This window comes from Polyodon spathula, chromosome 2, assembly GCF_017654505.1.
Source record: "Polyodon spathula isolate WHYD16114869_AA chromosome 2, ASM1765450v1, whole genome shotgun sequence".
NCBI lineage: Eukaryota > Metazoa > Chordata > Actinopteri > Acipenseriformes > Polyodontidae > Polyodon > Polyodon spathula.
In genome coordinates this window covers 6,174,997-6,193,725 of record NC_054535.1, presented here as the reverse complement: position 1 = coordinate 6,193,725, position 18,729 = coordinate 6,174,997, and the positions used below count along the sequence as shown (strand labels likewise).

Sequence of the window (18,729 nt, the reverse complement as noted above, 5' to 3'; positions counted from 1 at the left end):
ATAAATAGGGGTTACAAGCACAAGTGTTTAAAATATATATTTGTATTTAGGCAAGAGGATTGCACAGCACTTCACGTGCAGGTGAAATGTAATATGTCAGCACAGGAAATTGTGCTTAATTCACATGCAGTTGTACCGAGACTCCAATTGAATGACTGATTAGCAATCGAGTCTCAGTACAGCTGCATAAAAACAGCATGTTTTCACTCACTCGGGGTTGTGTGTTCGGTGAGTGGAGAACGGGTGTGGAGAGGAGAAAAAGAAAACTTAAGTAAATCATAATTTCACTCACCATGTTTGTCTGTTTGTTAGTGTTTGTTTCTTTTAGTGTTAATTAGTTTTGTTGGTCTGTTTATTTTGGCCTCAAGTGCCATGTCCTGTTTTGGTGTGCTGTTTTTCTGTTTAAATCTTTTATTTTGTTTATTAAATGCTGAGCACAGCTCAGCTTCACCAAACATCCACGTCTCTCTGTCTGTCCTGCGATACTGTTCCGGGTCTGACATCACCCACTACAGCCGTCTTTGTGACAGATGCACACACATTTTATTCAAAACTTGAATGCTCAAACTGAAGACTTCTAAAGGTAAGATAAGTTACAGTAAATGTCATCAAATGAAACAAATGAAATATGTTGATTGCATAAGTATTCAGACCCATCATCTCAATATTTGGTGGAAGCACCTTTGGCTGCAAATACAGCCACAAGTTTTTTTGAGTAAGTCTCTACTAACCTTGCACACTGGCTTGGTGCAACTTGTGCCCATTCTTCTTTGCAGATTTGCTCAAGCTCTCTCAAGTTGCTTGGGGATCGCTTATGGACAGCAGTTTAAGTCTTGCAACATATTCTCTGTTGACTGGGAGATGTGCTGTGTTGGGTCTGCGCCAAGCGTAACGCTTGGCATTTAGACCAAAAAGTTCCAATTTGGTCTCGTCTGACGACAACACCTTTTGCAACATTTTTGCAGGATCACTCAGGTGCTTTGTTGCAAACGCCATGCAGGCTTTGAGGTGGCTTCTTTTTAGTAATGGCTTCCTTCTAGCCACCCTGCCATACAGGCTACTTTTGTGAAGTGTTCTAGATATTGGTGACTGATGCACATTTTCTCCCATCTCAGCCACTGAACTCTGTAGCTCTTTCAAAGTTGTCGTTGGCCTCACAGTGGCATCCCTCACCAGTTTACACCTTGCTTGGCTGCTCAGTTTGGAGGGACAGCCTGATCTACGCAGTGTCTGGGTGGTACAATGCACCTTCCATTTCTTGATGATTGAGTAGGCTGTGCTCACAGGGATATTCAGAGACTAAGGTACAAAAAATTATCATTCTCCTGATCTGTGGTTTTCAATGACTTTATCCCTGCCTTGCTTTGAAAACTCCTTCGTCGTCACGGTTGATTATTTGCTTGAAATTCACTACCAGACCAAGGAACCTCACAGAGACAGGTGTTTTTATTTCGAAATCATAAGAACCAATAATATTGCACATAGAGGCCATTCAACTAATTGTGTGGCTCGTAAAGGTCATTTTGTGCACCTGAATTAATGTGGGTTTGCCACAGCAAAGGGTTTGAATACTTATGCAATCATGACTTTACCATTTTTATTTCATATTAATTATCTATTTCTTTCTTTTTGGTTTGAATGCGTGGAGTAGGTTGTGTTTATAACACATATTAATTCCTGCTTCAAAGTGTCATGACTGCAACCTTTAAAGTAACAAAATGTGAAAACTGCAAGAGGGTCTGAATACTTTTGCAAGGCACTGTATATTCATATTGGGCCATGAACTGTTTTTAGCAAACATACTTAAACCTCACAATGCTAAAGTCCATGATGCGCTGGAATCAATTAGGACTTTCAACCGGATTCAAGTGAAGTGGTCCAAGAGCATCGATTGTTCCACTTGGAAGTAGCCAGCTTTCAGCGTCAACTCCAGTTAAGTTGCCAAATTTGTTGTCTGGTTTCAAATGTTTTTGTTTTTGTTTGTTTGTTTATAAAAAAAAAAAAAACGCAAAACAGATCAAAACAAGTTCCAATAACTGAATATGTCTAAGCAGCAGGTTACTAAAAAAAAAAAAAACATGCATCACAAATATAATGTATATTAACTCTCAGCTTTCAAATTATTCCTGAATACTTTTACCTTTTCATGGTTGCTAGGACTTGGAACAAGTCTGAAATGAAAATACTGTGAAGTTTTGCAGCTAAACCTCATTTGAAGTTAATGTCTATAGCTTGTGGGTGTTTTATGTGGTAAAAGGTCATTAGATAAATTAAGTCTATAGATTGACACACTGTACTGTTTTAATAAAAGTATATTCCATAGCCACGGGGTTTTCATTTTGGAAGGACCACACATTGGAATTTAAGCAAAAGAACAACAGAATTCGATTTTTTGGTATTTTTATTTATGAATTAACCTGTAGCATAACCAGAATAGGAAATGTGACTACATATATTCCCAGCAGTGTATGACAATAATAATACTACTAATAAAAAAAATCACATTTTGGTGGCTCAGTTTATTTGTTTTCTTATTTTACTTTTATTTGGGCAGGTGGGGAAAAAAATCATACAGATTGCATTAAGATGACAGATAGCAAATAAAATCAAACTTTTTTAAAAGCCGATAATGCACATTGAAGTGAAGTTGTTTGTTACATTATGAACAGCTCTCTTTTACAAAACACTATGCAAATTGAACATTTGCTTAAAGACATTAATAAATCAAAGCAGTTTGTCAGAAGATGAACTGGGATTGAAACCCAGGACTGTCTCTTCATCATTTGCTCTCAACATTAGACCACACAGCATGTTCCCCTGCTTCTGCCTTTCTGTCAACCTCACTTGCCTAGGAGCGCAGTCCCTTATTGAATCTATATGGATATATACTGTTCTCAAGACTCCATTCATCCCTTCTAACCAAGTATCAACAGCCTCTTCCCAATGGAAAGGTAGGCCTCTCCAGGTAGAAAAAGCAAACCTCAGTGGGAGGCTAGATGGACCGAGCCTCTGCAGCTGAACTGGACTACTGGTCATCCAAACTGAATAAATACAGTACTGTATACAAAGTGCACCATCATCTGGCTGGCTTTATCTACAGTATGTGCCATTTTCTTTAATGATTTGATGAAAAAAAATAAAAGATGTAATTAACTACAAAAATTTAAAAGAGAGAGACAGAATGCAGGGAAGGCCAATACTACAACTGACTGCAGACAGTTCAGAATACCCCCGCCAAGATCCTTACCAGATGTAAAAAATGTGAACACATCACCCAGTCTCACCCAGCTGCACTGGCTACCTGTAAAGTTCAGGATTATGTTCAAAACTCTCCTGCTCACCTGCAATGCCCTTCATCACACAGGTCCCGAGTACCTCCTCAACCTGCTGACCCGGTATATCCCTGCTCCAAGCCAAGGTCTTCCAACTTTGGCCTGCTTGTTATCTCAAGCAAAAGTGCACCACACTCATTTAGCTTCATAGTTTATTCCTTTACCATACAAAAGAACCGCATATGTTAATTATAAATCAAGCCATGGTAATGCTTAACCCACTTTGTCCATATAACACAGCGACACATGAAATAGAGACCAGACAGTCTGTTATTTAAATAACAGCGAGTCAGACATCAGTCCGATTCAGGAATGACACAGCAAGCAACAGATAAACTTGGTGTTCACCCTGAAACCACTGTTGCATTTGCTGGTTGCTAGATTACCAGCTACAAATGGACCCGAGAGTTGAGGAGGCAGTCCTGCAAGTCCCTCAATGTTCCACACAGTTATTACTCTGAAGTTTCAGCCGGCATTGACAATACAGCTGAGCTGTCGCTCTTCTGGTGGGATGTAAAATAATCTGATAAATGGACCATTTTAGCAGCAGCAGAAGTCTTCCATCTCAGCCCCAAGTGAGCTTTATTTTTAACCCCCTCTTCCTAGCCAGGGGCAGGGGTGTTGTGAACTGCCCATCTGTGAGGTGCCAATCTGAACCATTTAGAATGCCAGGAATCCCCAGGGAACAGCCGCTACCTCCACTTTTAGAAATGTCCCGAATGCTTGGGCAGCGCACCGTCCCCTCGGAGCTGGATAAAGACGCACGCTGTACAGGGCATACACAGCTTCAAGGGATTTCAGCTATACTTCATCACCCCGATGAAGTAAAAATATACTTAAAGGCTTTCTTTATTTCTTGGTTTAAAGGGATTTTGATCTGTCAATGAAATGTAAACACGCAGTCCGATAGGCTTTTCATTCGTCCTTATCCTCAGGTAGTCTGCATTTCCTCACCACTCCCCACCCATCTTTTTTTCTAATGTCAATTCCATGGTCGAACTAAAACGGTTTCAAAGTCCTTTTCTTACTTTGGTGTCTTCCCACTAGGATTACATATATTCTCATATACTGTTGGGATTTGTATAAAATACGCTCCAGGTGTACTGTACTCACCAGTAACACTAAAGTAAACTTTTAGTGTTACTGGTGATCTACTGGGATATATGTAAACTGTCAAACATCAATCAGGTCCTGCATTTGATCTATGCGATCACTGCATTTCAGGCATTCATGGCAGACACAGAATATGGTGAGCTGGTGCAGTCAAAAATAAATGCTGCAACTCCTAAATTCACTAGTTGTGGGCGACTTGAAGGACTGCATTAGAAATCTGGTTCTTACATCACCGACACCACAAATCCCTTTTATTTACTGAAATGAAAAATAACTACAGGCTGAAGTTCATCAGAGATGTAATTTTCCCTTTGGTCTCAATTTAGATTCTTTGGCATGAAAAAAAGGCTAACAGGAATGTGTATTAGAGAAATGTGTAGCAGCAACTGCAATGCAGTTGCTTTTTTTCTAACATAGTAAAAGGAAAAAGCTGGCCTTACCAACACCAGAAGTAGATTTCAATGATAACAATATACCTATCCACCTGCTCAGTTCCCAATATCCTTGCTCAACAGCTGGGTAAAATGTCCCATTTGCTGGATTTAATCAACGACTGTGTTGAATTGACAACAGAACTGGCAGAAGGCACAGGTGTTGCTGTCCATCAACCAATCAACAGTACGAAGGTCATCTTAAAATACAGACGTAAAGGATGTGTTGCAGTAAGAATACCTCTGTTAAGAAAGGGGAACAAGACTAAAAGGCTAAAATATGCACAAGAACACAGAAATTGGACTATGGAACAATGGTCAAAGTTGCTTCGTACTGTTGATTTGATGGACAATGACACTTGTGCCTTCTGCCAGTTCTGCTGTCAATTCAACACTTGTCTTCTTACTATTTCTTGAGGATATTATCTTTAAGTACTGCGCCTCCTTGTTAGACAGCTTTTTGGGTCTTCCAGTCCTGGGTTTGTCAATTACAGATGATGTTTCTATGCACTTGTTGATTATGCTTCGAATACCACACCTTAAATCAAGTGATGCAAGCTATTTCACTCAATGTTTTTCCTTCTTTATGCAAGTCAAGGTTGTTATAATAGTAGAAAACACTCGTGGAGGCTTTGAGTACATGTCTAATACTGTTGCACAGCAGTGTGTGTGTGTATAATGAATGAGAAACATTAGCTGGCATTGTGAAACATTTGCAGTAAATAGCATTGTTAATACTTTGTATTACTTGTAATTGTCTTTCAGTACAATTTCATACCATTAGCTAAATCCTTATATATATATATATATATATATATATATATATATATATATATATATATATATATATATATATATAATATATATTATATATTTCATATCAATATTTAAATCTTAAATCTAGAAAACAAAAACTATGATTTAAATCTTTAAAACAAACCAAAAATTGTCTGGAACATTACAAGCACATATACGTGCATATACATGCACTTATTATAATTTCTTCAGTTTCCGAATCATCTCATGTAACCCTATAGAACGACAGAGCCCGGAGTTTCATACTGTATTTACAGCTGGGAAGCATTTGCAATGTTTATCAGGCATTAGCATGCAGTACTAATAATACTGCTACATGATGCTTGTGAACCTCTCACCCTGTGGTTCTTGAGTCACATAGCTCTGCTTCTGCAGGCACACCACCCCCTGCCCTGCTACCACGTTCTCAATCCTTGAACCTTGGCACACCTGCATAATTGTAATTACCATATAATTGATTAATTACACACCTTTCTAAGCTTACTCAGTTTCCATATTTGTACCTGCAATTACTGTTTGCTAGAATAAACAGGTTAATGTGTGGAGCTATTTATGTTATTTTAGTATAATTGTAATAATTGCAATTACTGCAGCACAAACAATTCTGCTGCACTTGTTATTAGCACTGACCTGCAGGTCAGGACTAAAGACAAATACACAGTTTGCCTGTACATGTATACAGCAATATACAACATTATACAACATTTAGGAGGCTGTGTGGTCCAGTGATTAAAAAAAACAGACTTGTAACCAGGAGGTCCCCCGTTCAAATCTCGGCTCAGCCACTGACGCACTGTGTGACCCCGAGCAAGTCACTAAACCTCCTTGTGCTCCGTCTTTGGGTTGAGACGTTGTTGTAAGTGACTCTGCAGCTGATGCATAGTTCACACACCTTAGTCTCGTATCTTATAAAGCGCTCTGTGATGGTGGTCCACTATGAAAGGTGCTACATAAAGATGAATACTATTCTGTCATATTTTACTAAACCAAGTACAGTTTACAGGAGTCTGATTATATTGTCTCTAGCATAACAAAAATGCAATCATCAAGGGTTGGTAACTGGTCACTATTTTTAATGACAAAAGTAGGACACCAAAGAGAAGCAATATATTTATGAACTCTATTCACAAAGCTGTGACTCATTTAAAGCATGGTTTTTCAAAATCTGTTTTTATAAATACGGTTTGATATAGAGTACATGACAGTGATCTTGTCTGTAAATGTTCTACCATTGTTGGCTTAAAGAACAGGTCTTGCAGATCCTGGAGTATCAAACAAAAAATAAATAAAACACAAGAGTCTTTAACTTATGAGTTCACACTTTAAAACTACGGTCAATAGAAGACTAGTACACAATTTCAGGACAGGAGCAAATGATATACATTGAGTTTGTTTCACACAGCTCTGCATTACCATTAACTAATTGTAATAATGGGGAGAAGTAATACACTAATCACCCCCCTCAACAAGTCAATGAACAGCCTGCTTCTTATAGTGGTTTGGGAAGATAACATGATCTACAAAACATCAGTACTAGATGTTTGATTTTTATTCCAAATGTCACCAAAGTTCCAGCTCAAAAACTAACAGGTGGACACATTGCAATAGAGTATTGTTTTGATATTTATACAGGGGAAATGTGAGGAAGCCACAAGGAAACACTAACGAAAAACAAGACAGCTGCACACTTACCCATCCAGTTTGCTTTCCAACAAAACCTCACACTACACTGTGGTTATCAATGTACCACTACTTTATATAAAAACCCTACAATACACAATCTCCACATCATAAAAAAGCACGCCTATCTCTTGCAATCCCTTTCCATGGTCTTTCACAGTCATGCACACCAAAGGAGATCACACAAACTCTCCCCCACTTCAAGAGTCCTCATGTTATGCATTGCGAGGAAGTCAGTCATCTACATCTACTGTAAATGACAGCTTGGATTTCTAAACGTTACTCTTCAGTTTCACTCTCCTAGTGAATGCAGTGCATACAGCTCTCACTTGTTTTCTTCAACCAGCCTTCTTAACTTCAGATAAATCTTTTAAACTACAATCAGAACTAGGCTTGGAAGAGAGTCTGTTCTGCTCAGTCCTGGTTTGGCTACTCTAAAGTACTTGATGTTAACCTGAATCTGTAGAACAGACAACCTTATATGCTGCTTGACCATTAAAGTAAATGTAAAGGTGGACTTCATTAGTATTTTTGAGTGGGACAGATTTCAACTGACCAACATTCAGCTTTTGTAAAGCCTGTGGATTTTGGTGGCCAGCTGGTTGAAATGCAGCACTACCACGCATGCCTTTTGGTTAGCACCGTAAAGCTACAATTCTGAGGAGGGCAAGGCTGACCATAAACTATTTGACAAGTCAATTAATAACGCAAGTAAAAAATATTAGAGAAACGTACAGCACAGACCAAACATGTCCAGTGGTAAGAGCACATTTATTCAATTGATGCTTAAGAAAAAGCAATTCAATGGCAGCTGCCACTTTTCACAAGCAGCACCTGTGCTTGAAAGGAAAATGTTCCACTTCTACAGTACGCTTATTGCATACTGTATCCAATCACGGAGGAGCGTTTTGAGACATTACTAGCCAAGTCATGTTTTGAGAGCACTTACTACACTGAAACTGCAGGATCTTAATTGCATTTAATAAAATCAATGCCATAGGTTTGTGACATATTTTTTCAACAAACATGATTTTGTTAGCTGTGAAAAAAAAAAAAAAACAACAGCTACCCACATGACTTTAATGAAAGGTGTAAAGGTATATCATAATATAATCAGTCACTTTTCAGAGGAAGGTGTTAGTTTTGAGTTACTGACAGGACTAGATAACTACAAGTCTTTCTGATTTGCTATCTGCAAGTTTGACATGAACCCCGATTGCCGGTCCTTAACGGATATCTTTAGTAATTAAAAGCAGGTTGTAGCATATGATTGACACCCAGCGTGCATGCTCACTGCACCATTTACCTCCCTCCACTCAGCCAAGCACAGTGTTTAATGGAGTCGATCACAAAAAATCATTTGAAAGTGGTCAGAATTAAACTCGTTAAGCAATTAACAGGTTCCATTAAAATCTCAGACGAATTCATGCAATACAATCACAGAATGTGTGTCAATGCAAATCCAGCTCCCAATGACTATGCTTCTTGGCTGAGACCCAAACCCGAAGCCTGCAGAGTGGAACTAAAGCAGGTAGGTAAGCAGCCCTGCTCAAGTTCTTAATAACAAAGGTAAATTGTTACGTGTTTGCCTCCAGTAATGTATGACCATCAAGTAGAACAGACTAAACCACATGAACCCAATTCCCCACCCCACCTCTGTTTTCCCACCAGTAAACAACACGGTGCATTATCCAGAGACTCATGGTTGTTTCACAGTGAAAATATAGGCTATTCTCCAATCATGTACTAAAGGCATTTAAGCAAACAGCCTCTCAGTTGTTATTCAAAGTAACAGTTGACTCAATAACACTCATTACTTACTGCACAAGTAGATGATTGTAGAGATGACTAAGCATGATTTTCAATAAAGGAAATAATATATATTAGGCAGAACCCTTATGTTAACCAGTAAATATGGTTAACTGTTGTATTCATTTAAATGGTTTTAAATGAATACAACCGGTCTACAGTAACTGGATCCTCATCCATCAGGGTTTAACCATAATTTCTTCACTGGTCTTAACCCTATTGTTTACTTTAAGTTGCTATTCTTGTTTTCCAGGCTAAACTTGGTCTTTAACACATATTTTATTTATGCATTTAAAGCCAGGAACCAAAGCTATCTGTCTAAACTGCATCACCTTGCCATTATAACGACATATGCAGTGCCGATCCTTGTCTCTTCTGTTTCGGCCACCCCTACAGAGTTCACCCATGTCAGGCTCACCCCTAGCACAACATACATAATCCTTTCTGGTCACAACAGGAGTTTGGTCATGACACTGTGCATCCCTGTGTCGGCGTCTGCAGTAGTTATCATGTCAAACATCTACAGGGTATCTCCACAAGTGTTTTTAGGTGTTTAAATGTTCGCTAAGCTTTAGCACAGAGATGACTGTCATCAGGTTCTCTTAACCCTAATCTATATCCATGTTATCTTTCCAAATCGCTCCTCCTCACTAAATGAACACATGACTGCAACAGCACAGCGTCCAAACTATTTTTCATTATTCTGTTTATTTCTAGATAATAATAGTCCTTGACTTATTAATTCGCTACCACACAAGTCTCCATGTCAGATGGTTGCTATCTGGGCAGGAGAAAGTACATGGTACTGCATGCCTGCTCTCTCTTGACTCAGCTGAGTTCTCTTTACTGTGTTCAGTGAAGGGAATTATAAGTAAGTGTGAATATTCTCACCTACTTTTCCTCTCCCTTGACAATGGTCAGCTGTAGCACGATTTTTTTTTTTTTTAATGCATGTCCAGTACTACACCAGTTTGAAGATATACTTGTATTATTATTTAAACAACTTACTTGAGTAAAATGTAATGGCTTTGGATGTTTAGGGAAAATATACTTTAACACTGCACAGGTGACCGGATTAAATCATCAATTAAAAAGGTCAAACAAAGATTAGTAGTTAAAATGAATTTTCCAGTTGAAATAGGGTTGCACAAGGAAAAGAAACGACAGTGTAATAGTAATCATTTTTAATTATCCTAAGGGGAAAAAAGGCTAATTACAGACAAATAAATACCAGAGCGTGCAGTGTTTTATGTGCTAAACAAGGACGGCATCATTCAACAGAGCAGTTGTATCTCAGTGTAATGCTTCTCAGCTTGCGCCTGTGTTCTGCATTATGATCAATGGGAGAGTGAGTTTCCTCGCACATGGGCGTGTTATGGAAAGCTATGTAGCCTTTCAAATAAGAGCGAAAATAAATAAATAAATAAAAAAACGGGCACTTATCAAACAAACAATAATCCCGCTCTCCGTCAGTACAGTGCACTTATGTATGGATGTATCATACCTTTTCCCCCCTTGTCTCGCTTAAATGACAGTTTAGATTGGCATCTGTTAAACTACCGTATACAAAAACATTTAATGGAATGGATTAGGCGAACGAAAAGCGAGTAACTGTAGTAACCATAAATCTTCTTTCATTGTCGAGCATGCATGAAATGTGAAAATAACCCCCTCAGACAAGGCCAGTCTAATGACTAGATGTGCCCCTTTGAACAACATTGGAAAAATTTATTTTTTTTATTTATTTGAATAAACTAGAATCAAGTATCAGACACATTAACTGATTTGAATATAACAAAAACTCAGACATTTTGGCAACTATAATATAAACAGTTAAATACAGTCAACAGTTTCAAAAGATGTTTTTAATCATTTGGCCAGGGTCCTCAAACTAAGTTTAACACAATAAAAAATAGACAGTTCAGATAGGTATATCATTTCGATTGTCAATCCTAGCAAGTGAAGCGCAGCACACTACACAGAGATTGTTGCTTCTGTTTTCATTGGCACAGAGTTAACACAACATGCAAAACAAAATGACAACTTTGACTTCATTTACAACATGTGACCATTTCTCTCATATTTCCATTTGCGCTGCTGTTCAGCAAGAACACGAAGTACACAGGTGTACGCAATTAAGCTTTCTAGAAAGAAGACACGGATATCAACCTTACCTTCACCCATCTTAACTCAAAATTAAAACCTACCTCGATCCATTTCCGAGCCTCGTGAGACGCGTCCCGGTGCTGGAGCTGGTTTCCTTCTGCTTCTAACCCGGGGCTGGCCATTTGCAAACACCTGAAACCGCAGCCTGGCTTGTTTAAAATGATGAATTCAGATCTTGCGGGGGGGGGGGGGGAAATCACCACACACACAAACGGATTTCAAAATAAAGTTATTGTGATTTTCGTTTGATTTACTACTAGTTACGGTGATGTCAAGCACTCGTTTACTGGCTAGCTAGCTTTGGTTGCTGCCGCAGATCCTGCTCTGCACTACTCCCCTTTCAGCCTCAGTTGCTGGGAATGAGATGCGCGCTCGCTCTGCAATGTGAGCTTAACCAATGACTAAAAATAAACAGACAAATGGAGCTTGGCTTTAGCCAATACAAATGCGCAGCGTACCTCCCCCTCTGCCATCAGTTATCACATGCCCTTTGCATTGATAAATGCACGCGCGATGAAATTAATTTTAATGGAACAATAGGTGAACTGTCTGCATTTAAACAACAATACATTAAAAACATTATATTGGATGAATATTGCCTAATGTGTTTCTGGTATAATTACACACACACACACACACACACACACACATATATATGTATATATATATATATTCTACATTTTGCATACTTTCGTAATGTTTTTTGCAGTTTCTTATTCTTTAAGGCTCAGGCATTCGTTACTCTTTAGGTTTCAGTAACATTGTGTTGCTGTAATTAGAGCACACACCCCTTCTCCAATGCGACAGCCAGCTGTTCTGCAGCCTGGGTACCAGTAACAGTGCAGCCTGTGGCAAGTCATTTTAGTTGGAAAACAGTCGGTCGCCTTTTTTTTCTATTTTTGTTTTGCTTCATGAGCTTTTAGAATTAGAATTATAATGTCACGGAGTCTCCACGGGGCAGGGTGCCCGGCTCTTAATGCCCTAAATAAATATAATTGTACAGGTATGTTCTGCTTAAACAAAGTGCACAGAATGGTTATCTATGGCAGAACATGCCCTATATAAAAGTGCCAAGGTATTCTGACGATAAACAGTAAAAAAAAAAAAAATGGTTTGTTTGTTTGTTTTGTTTTGTTTTAACCATCATAGCACCATAGGACAACCATCTGATGGGATTACCAAGGTGCAGAATCCTTTGCCTAAATCATTAGGACTACCATGGTATACAGCCAGATGGGTCTTCTATGGCACTAATACCATGATGGAATATGTAGTAATGTGATAGGACTCCCATTGCCAATTAACTCATTGGACTACAAAGGCAAAAATATACTGTATAATCATACAACAAATGATATTACATAGCATGGTTCAATGAGAAAAAAAACATTACTCTACCATTTGAATAAAAGAAATACTGCCAATCAGAGTTCCACATACATTTCTGTACAAATGTCTGCTTAACAAAACGACTGAAAAACCTGAAGTAGTTAATATACTGTATTTATGGATTTTGTTTTGTTGGGGAATATAAACCCTCTGGATGTGAAAAAAGCTCAGGAGTAACATTTACAGTGTTGCCAAGGAAGTAAATATCACTGAAAACAGCCTTTCTGGAATCTTAACTAGGGACTGTCAGTGCAGTGAAACTTCATTAGAAATAGACCTTGTTGACTAGGCAGATTGGGAAGCTTGTGCTCAGCTGTATGAGGTTTTGAATGTCATCTGTAGGCTTATAATAACTCAGAAAGATCTGGTATTTACACCTTGAGCTCATAAGGAAACAATCTTCACAGATTTGTGAATTTGCATTAAAAGTACAATGGCTGATCCCTCTGCCAGGTTTCAGAAGTTTGTTAGCCTCCAGTGTAGAAGGTTCAGCATTGAGCAGATATTGTCACCTATTTCTGTTCTGTTTTATGCATACTTACACCTGTTCTAGCCAAATGTATATTGTAAGCCAAAAGGATACATGGTTGAGTATTTTCATGAGGAAATTGGCAGCTACTTTAACTTGAAGCAATATCTCGCACGGTAAATAAACCAATTTGATTTAGAAAGGATGTAATTAAAGGACATGTCAACTGCATGTGGAAAAATGGAAAATCCCGAGTTACGTGGTGCTATTTTTATCAGTTAAATGTTGAAAATATTACTATAACAATAAACCCACAGACTACTTAAATACATTGTCTTAACTGTATTTGTAAACCACAAAAGAACTGCTAGCACTGCTTTATCTTTCATTGAAACAATAGTCATATGATATAGCACTGCCTTTTTCCTTTTCCTTGGAAGGAAAGCACTTCCCTCACCTGTAGTAAAAGAAAAGATTTTCATAATAAAGCTGCTGAGATGGGGCCTGATCCATTCAGACCAAAAACCAATCAGTTCAAACCTCCCCTTGTCTTTTAGCAGCCAATAGGAAATATATAGAAAGTGTTTGGCTTCATACCATGTCTGAAAACCAACCGGAGCATATGAATACAAATATAAGAGATAATAACGCTTTTGCTAAAAAATTAAAAATAAAAACACAGCAACCTATGGCTAGGTAATGCAAGAGACAGCTAATTAAATTGCTCTCGACAATAACCAGGGGTCTATAAAATGTAACAATAGTGTGATCATGGCTGGTACTGTATTGTAATCAGTGTATCGTGAAGTTATAATAATTTCACCCACATGCTGCCACAAGCTCGAACAAATTGCGTTTTGCTATAACGGTAAGAAGTAGGCAAGATGTAGGGATTCTGTACTGAAATTTCAAGTGCCTTTTCAGGTCATTTCAAGCTCACACACTCCTTGTGATCTGTTGCTTTTTGCTGCCTTTTCTAAACTTGAGAAAAGTGCCTCAGGCAGGTACAATGGGTGTGTACCAGAGTTCTCAGACACCCATCCCTACCCTACATGGCAAACCAAATGTTTAAGAATGAAACCTGTTGAATTGTATGACAAATTGTTATCCCGGGGTGAATTTGAATGTTTTAAAATCACTTGATATTAATATTTTAACATCGCTTGATCTTAAATAGCACAACACTCACATGTATGAACCTAATTGTGGAACTATGTTGAATGTTTTTTTGTTTAGTGGTGTGAATAGCCCGGTGGTCAAACAATCACAGGTCTAGAGTTACAATATTTCCAGGTATTGAGATCTGAGAAGTATTGAGAAGTATTGAGAAGCATTTCTTTTAAAACTTTACATATGAGATCTACAGAAAGTATATTTTGTCTTTGATGAGTTGAAAATGTGGTAACATAGTCAGCAGGCATTCTATTTAAGGCATCTGAGAAAAATTCCACGTTCACAAAGCCACTTTATAAGTTCATAAAAATGGATTAATTTCAGTCAGAACCTTCTATCTGCCTATTGCAAATGTAAGGGAACCCCATAAAGTTCCTCAAGTATCCTTTTTGTTACTTCATGTTTCAAAAACAGTTTTGTTGAGTCATATACGACCACGTACACTGACTGGTAATATTATAGATATATTATATATATATTATATATTATTATCATATATATATATATATATATATATATGAAAAAGTATTTGCCCCCTGCTTGATTTTTCTGCATTTTTGTACATTTTTCACATTGAATTTGGTCAGATCTTTTTGTGGGTTGTAGTAGTATATAGAGGGAGTCTGAGAGAAAAAATGACACAGAAGTTTGGTGCTGCTTTCATTTGTTTGGTGTGCAAAGTAACCAAATACGCAATTTTCAGGTGTGAAAAAGTTACTGACCCCCAGGGTCAGCTGTTTGAATACTTTGGTTAACAATCAGGCCTGATCTGGGCCAACTTTGGCCCTTACCATCAGAGTGAAGTTGTCAGCACACAGGTTCTAGAGGTACATTATGCCACGATCGAAAGAAATTCCTGAAGACCTCTGGAAAAGTTGTTGATGCCTATCAGTCTAGAAAAGGGTTACAAAGCTATTTCTAAGGCTCTGGGGCTCCATAGTCAGAGCCATAGTGTCCAAATGGAGAAAGTTTGGGACAGTAGTGAATCTTCCCAGAAGTGACCATATTGCCAAAATCTCTCCAAGAGCAGGGTGTAAAATCGTCCAGGAAGTCACAAAGAACCCTAGAACAACATCCAGGGATCTGCTGACCTCTCTCACCTCGGCTAAGGTCAGTGTTCATGACTCCACCATCAGAAAGACACTGGGCAAAAATGGGATTCATGGCAGAGTAGCAAGGCAGAAACCGTTGCTCACAAAGACCATGAATGCTCGTCTCAAGTTTGCCAAAAAGCACCTGGATGATCCTCAAGAGTTCTGGAACAATGTTCTATGGACAGATGAATCAAAAGTGGAAATTTTTGGCCAACATGGGGCCCGTTATGGCTGGTGAAAACCAAACGCTGCATTCCGCAGTAAGAACCACACACCAATGGTCAAGCATGGTGGTGGTAGTGTCATGATTTGGAGATGCTTTGCTGCATCAGGACCTGGACGAGTTCTATAGGAATTCTATAATTCTATAGGAGAATGTCAGGACACCCGTCTGTGAGTTGAAGCTGACGCGCAGGTGGGTCATGCAGCAAGACAATGAATCGAAACGCATAAGCAAGTCTACACCAGAATGGTTGAAGAACAAGAAATTTAAAATTTTCGAATGGCCTAGTCAAAGTCCAGATCTAAACCCCACTGAGATGTTGTGGCAGAACCTGAAACAAACAGTTTATGCTCGAAAACCCACAAATGTCACTTTTATTTTTTTTTTTAAGCAGTTCTGCATGAAGGAGTGGGACAAAATTTCTCCACGGCGCTGTGAGAGACAGATCAATAACTACAGGAAGCGTTTGGTTGCAGTTAATGCTGCTAAAGGGGGGCATAACCAGTTATTGAGTCTAAGGGGGCGATTACTTTTTCACACGGGGGCATTGGGTGTTGCATAACTTTCTTTACAAAATAAGTATCAAAATGTTGTGTTATTTGTTCACTCAGGGTCATTTTTATCTAATATTAGAGTTTGGTTGAAGATCTGATAACATTTAATGTCAAAAATATGCAAAAATGCAGAAAATCAGACAGGGGGCAAATACTTTTTCACAGTACTATATATATATATATATATATATAGATATATATATATATATATAGATATATACAACATGACAATTTATGCGTAAGTCACTGCAGAACAAGAATGGCACGAGATGGACATATGAAATATTATAAAGACAAGAAATAGTGTAAACCATTTCTTTCACATAATAAGTAAAATACAAGTACAGTGTCCCAAAAATATCCAGTTATGGCTGCAAATCAATTGTTCCCATAAACACATCAGAGAAGTTTCATGAAGATGTCAAAATATTCTGATCATTTTTTTGTTTTTGGATGAAAGAGTCCACACTTGTGATTGTGTACATATTGTGTGTGTTTATTCTGCAGAAACATTGCAATGCTAATAATACAATGTATGAATGTTTGCTGAGGTTACTTTGTTAGAATAACTTACAGGAGTTTTTTTTTTTTCTTTTTTTTAATTAAGAGACAGATGCTTCCCTCTTCTTGAGCCCAACCTAAACAACAGGAGGGGAGGTAAAGCATGCGTAGGGCTTGAACTTTTCCTGTTTCATTTTCCAAATCTCTACCTCCCATTAAATGTTAATTAGTTGTTGTTAAGCTGTCTCTGCATCATAATAAAGAGAAAACTATTAATTGAAGACTGGGTTTAAGCTATGTGTGTGTTTGTTACAAATCAAGGATATTTTAAATGACAGATTTGCTGTCAGTGTGCACTCCATTCTTGGTATTTTATGCTGAAAAGAAAATCTGTCAGGACAACTTAAACGAGTGAAAATAACAAAAGAACGAGACGAGTGCGATAAAATGCAATTAGGATCAGCGATGTGCAATTAATGTAATTTGTCACGTCTGTTGAAATAAAAATAAAGCAAAACAGAATCAGGCTCAGTCAAGATATGAGGGTAAAAACAAGTGACATTTTTTCTGAGATTAATTAGGAAACAGAATCGGCTCAAAATAAATTTAAAGAGATGTCATCTGGTCAAAAATAAAACCGGAAAACGTCAAGCCCTAAGTATATATTACGAAAGCTGCTGTCTCAGCAGTTCAGTAAACATCTGCTTGACCTACAGTACGCCTATGTGTTTGGGATTAGTGCAAGCAGACCACACAGTGTATGCACTGTACAGTACATGTTTGAGTTTTTGGTTTCCAAACAAAAAATAACTGTTCTTTTGAAAACATACCATTCACTCATTTTGGGTGATTAGTAGTACTGTAACAGTATTCTGAGAGTGCTTTCTTTCCCTGGTTAACCGGACAATGACATCATTCGTACCATGACAAAAATCCAGGGTGACAAATCCAGCAGCTGTTTGAGACAGGAAAGGACATCATGTCAGCTCACAACACTAAACAAGTCATACAGAAAGCCTCACCACATGAAAAGCAGGATAAACAACAGAGGTGTGATTCAATGTTATTACACCTGCTTCCACATGCATTACACTACACAATCTCATTATTATCATTGATTAAATTCACAAGTTTGCTGTCTTAAACTAACCCTAAAATTAAGAGATTCACCCTTCATTTTTAGTTAATCAGCATGCCCATAAACTTAAATAGTGTAGCATCTTGGATATTAATTAACTTGCACACACTGTCTATCAGGTTGAAAACCACTGGAGGATGTTCTCCAATTAACCAAGACCTATACACTGCAATACAGACTTAATTAATTATCTGTTCATCAAGTTCTGAAACTAAAAAGGCTAATCACATTATGTGCATGATTACCTCAATAACCTAGCTTTGTAGGGAAAACAGAACACTAGCCTGTGTTTATTTTTATTTTTTAAACTGAGTTTAAAGTTTAAAGAGTTTGAGTGAGAACATGGGTTTATTGTAGAGATTTAAACAATGGTGAATCTTAATACTTCTACCCTAAAATGTATTGTAGCGTTTCTTACAAGAGGCAGAAAACAGAAGAAGACATTCCTTTCTTTGAATGCTTTTTATTAGCACTCTTCTCTCTCACACATAGAGTCCACAGGTCTGTCAGCAGCACAGGATACAATACAGTGACCAGAATGCCAGGCCCAGCCCCTTCTTATTCACTTAGCTCCGCCACCATATGGAAATCAGAGGTGAACACAGCAGCGGGGTGAAATACAGAGTGGAAATACAAAGCGAGAATCCAGGGAGGGAAACACAAATGCACACATCACTACATTGCCCCCACCTTAGTTCCTTTTTGTCCCCAAAAAGTCAGCAGGGCGCAATGTCTGAGAGTCCAGCTCTACAATTAAAACGACTCTGCTCTTGTTGGCATTGCTGCGATCCGGTTCAGGGCTTGCAGGTAGCCACTGTCGGTCAACAACAGCGGAAGAATA

The 18,729-nt window shown here is 38.2% G+C and overlaps 1 protein-coding gene across 6 annotated transcripts in view; it reads right to left on the bottom strand.

The window, feature by feature from the left end:
- LOC121329510 (LIM and calponin homology domains-containing protein 1-like) overlaps window positions 1-11,737 on the bottom strand; it is a 125,810-nt gene extending 114,073 nt beyond the window's left edge. For all 6 annotated transcript variants that reach the window (XM_041275104.1, XM_041275120.1, XM_041275111.1 and 3 more), the window contains exon 1: window positions 11,389-11,737. In XM_041275104.1, the coding sequence (XP_041131038.1) occupies window positions 11,389-11,469 (81 nt within the window). In that variant the 5' untranslated portion in view covers window positions 11,470-11,737. The remainder of the gene's footprint in view (window positions 1-11,388) is intronic.
- Window positions 11,738-18,729: the final 6,992 nt, after the last annotated feature.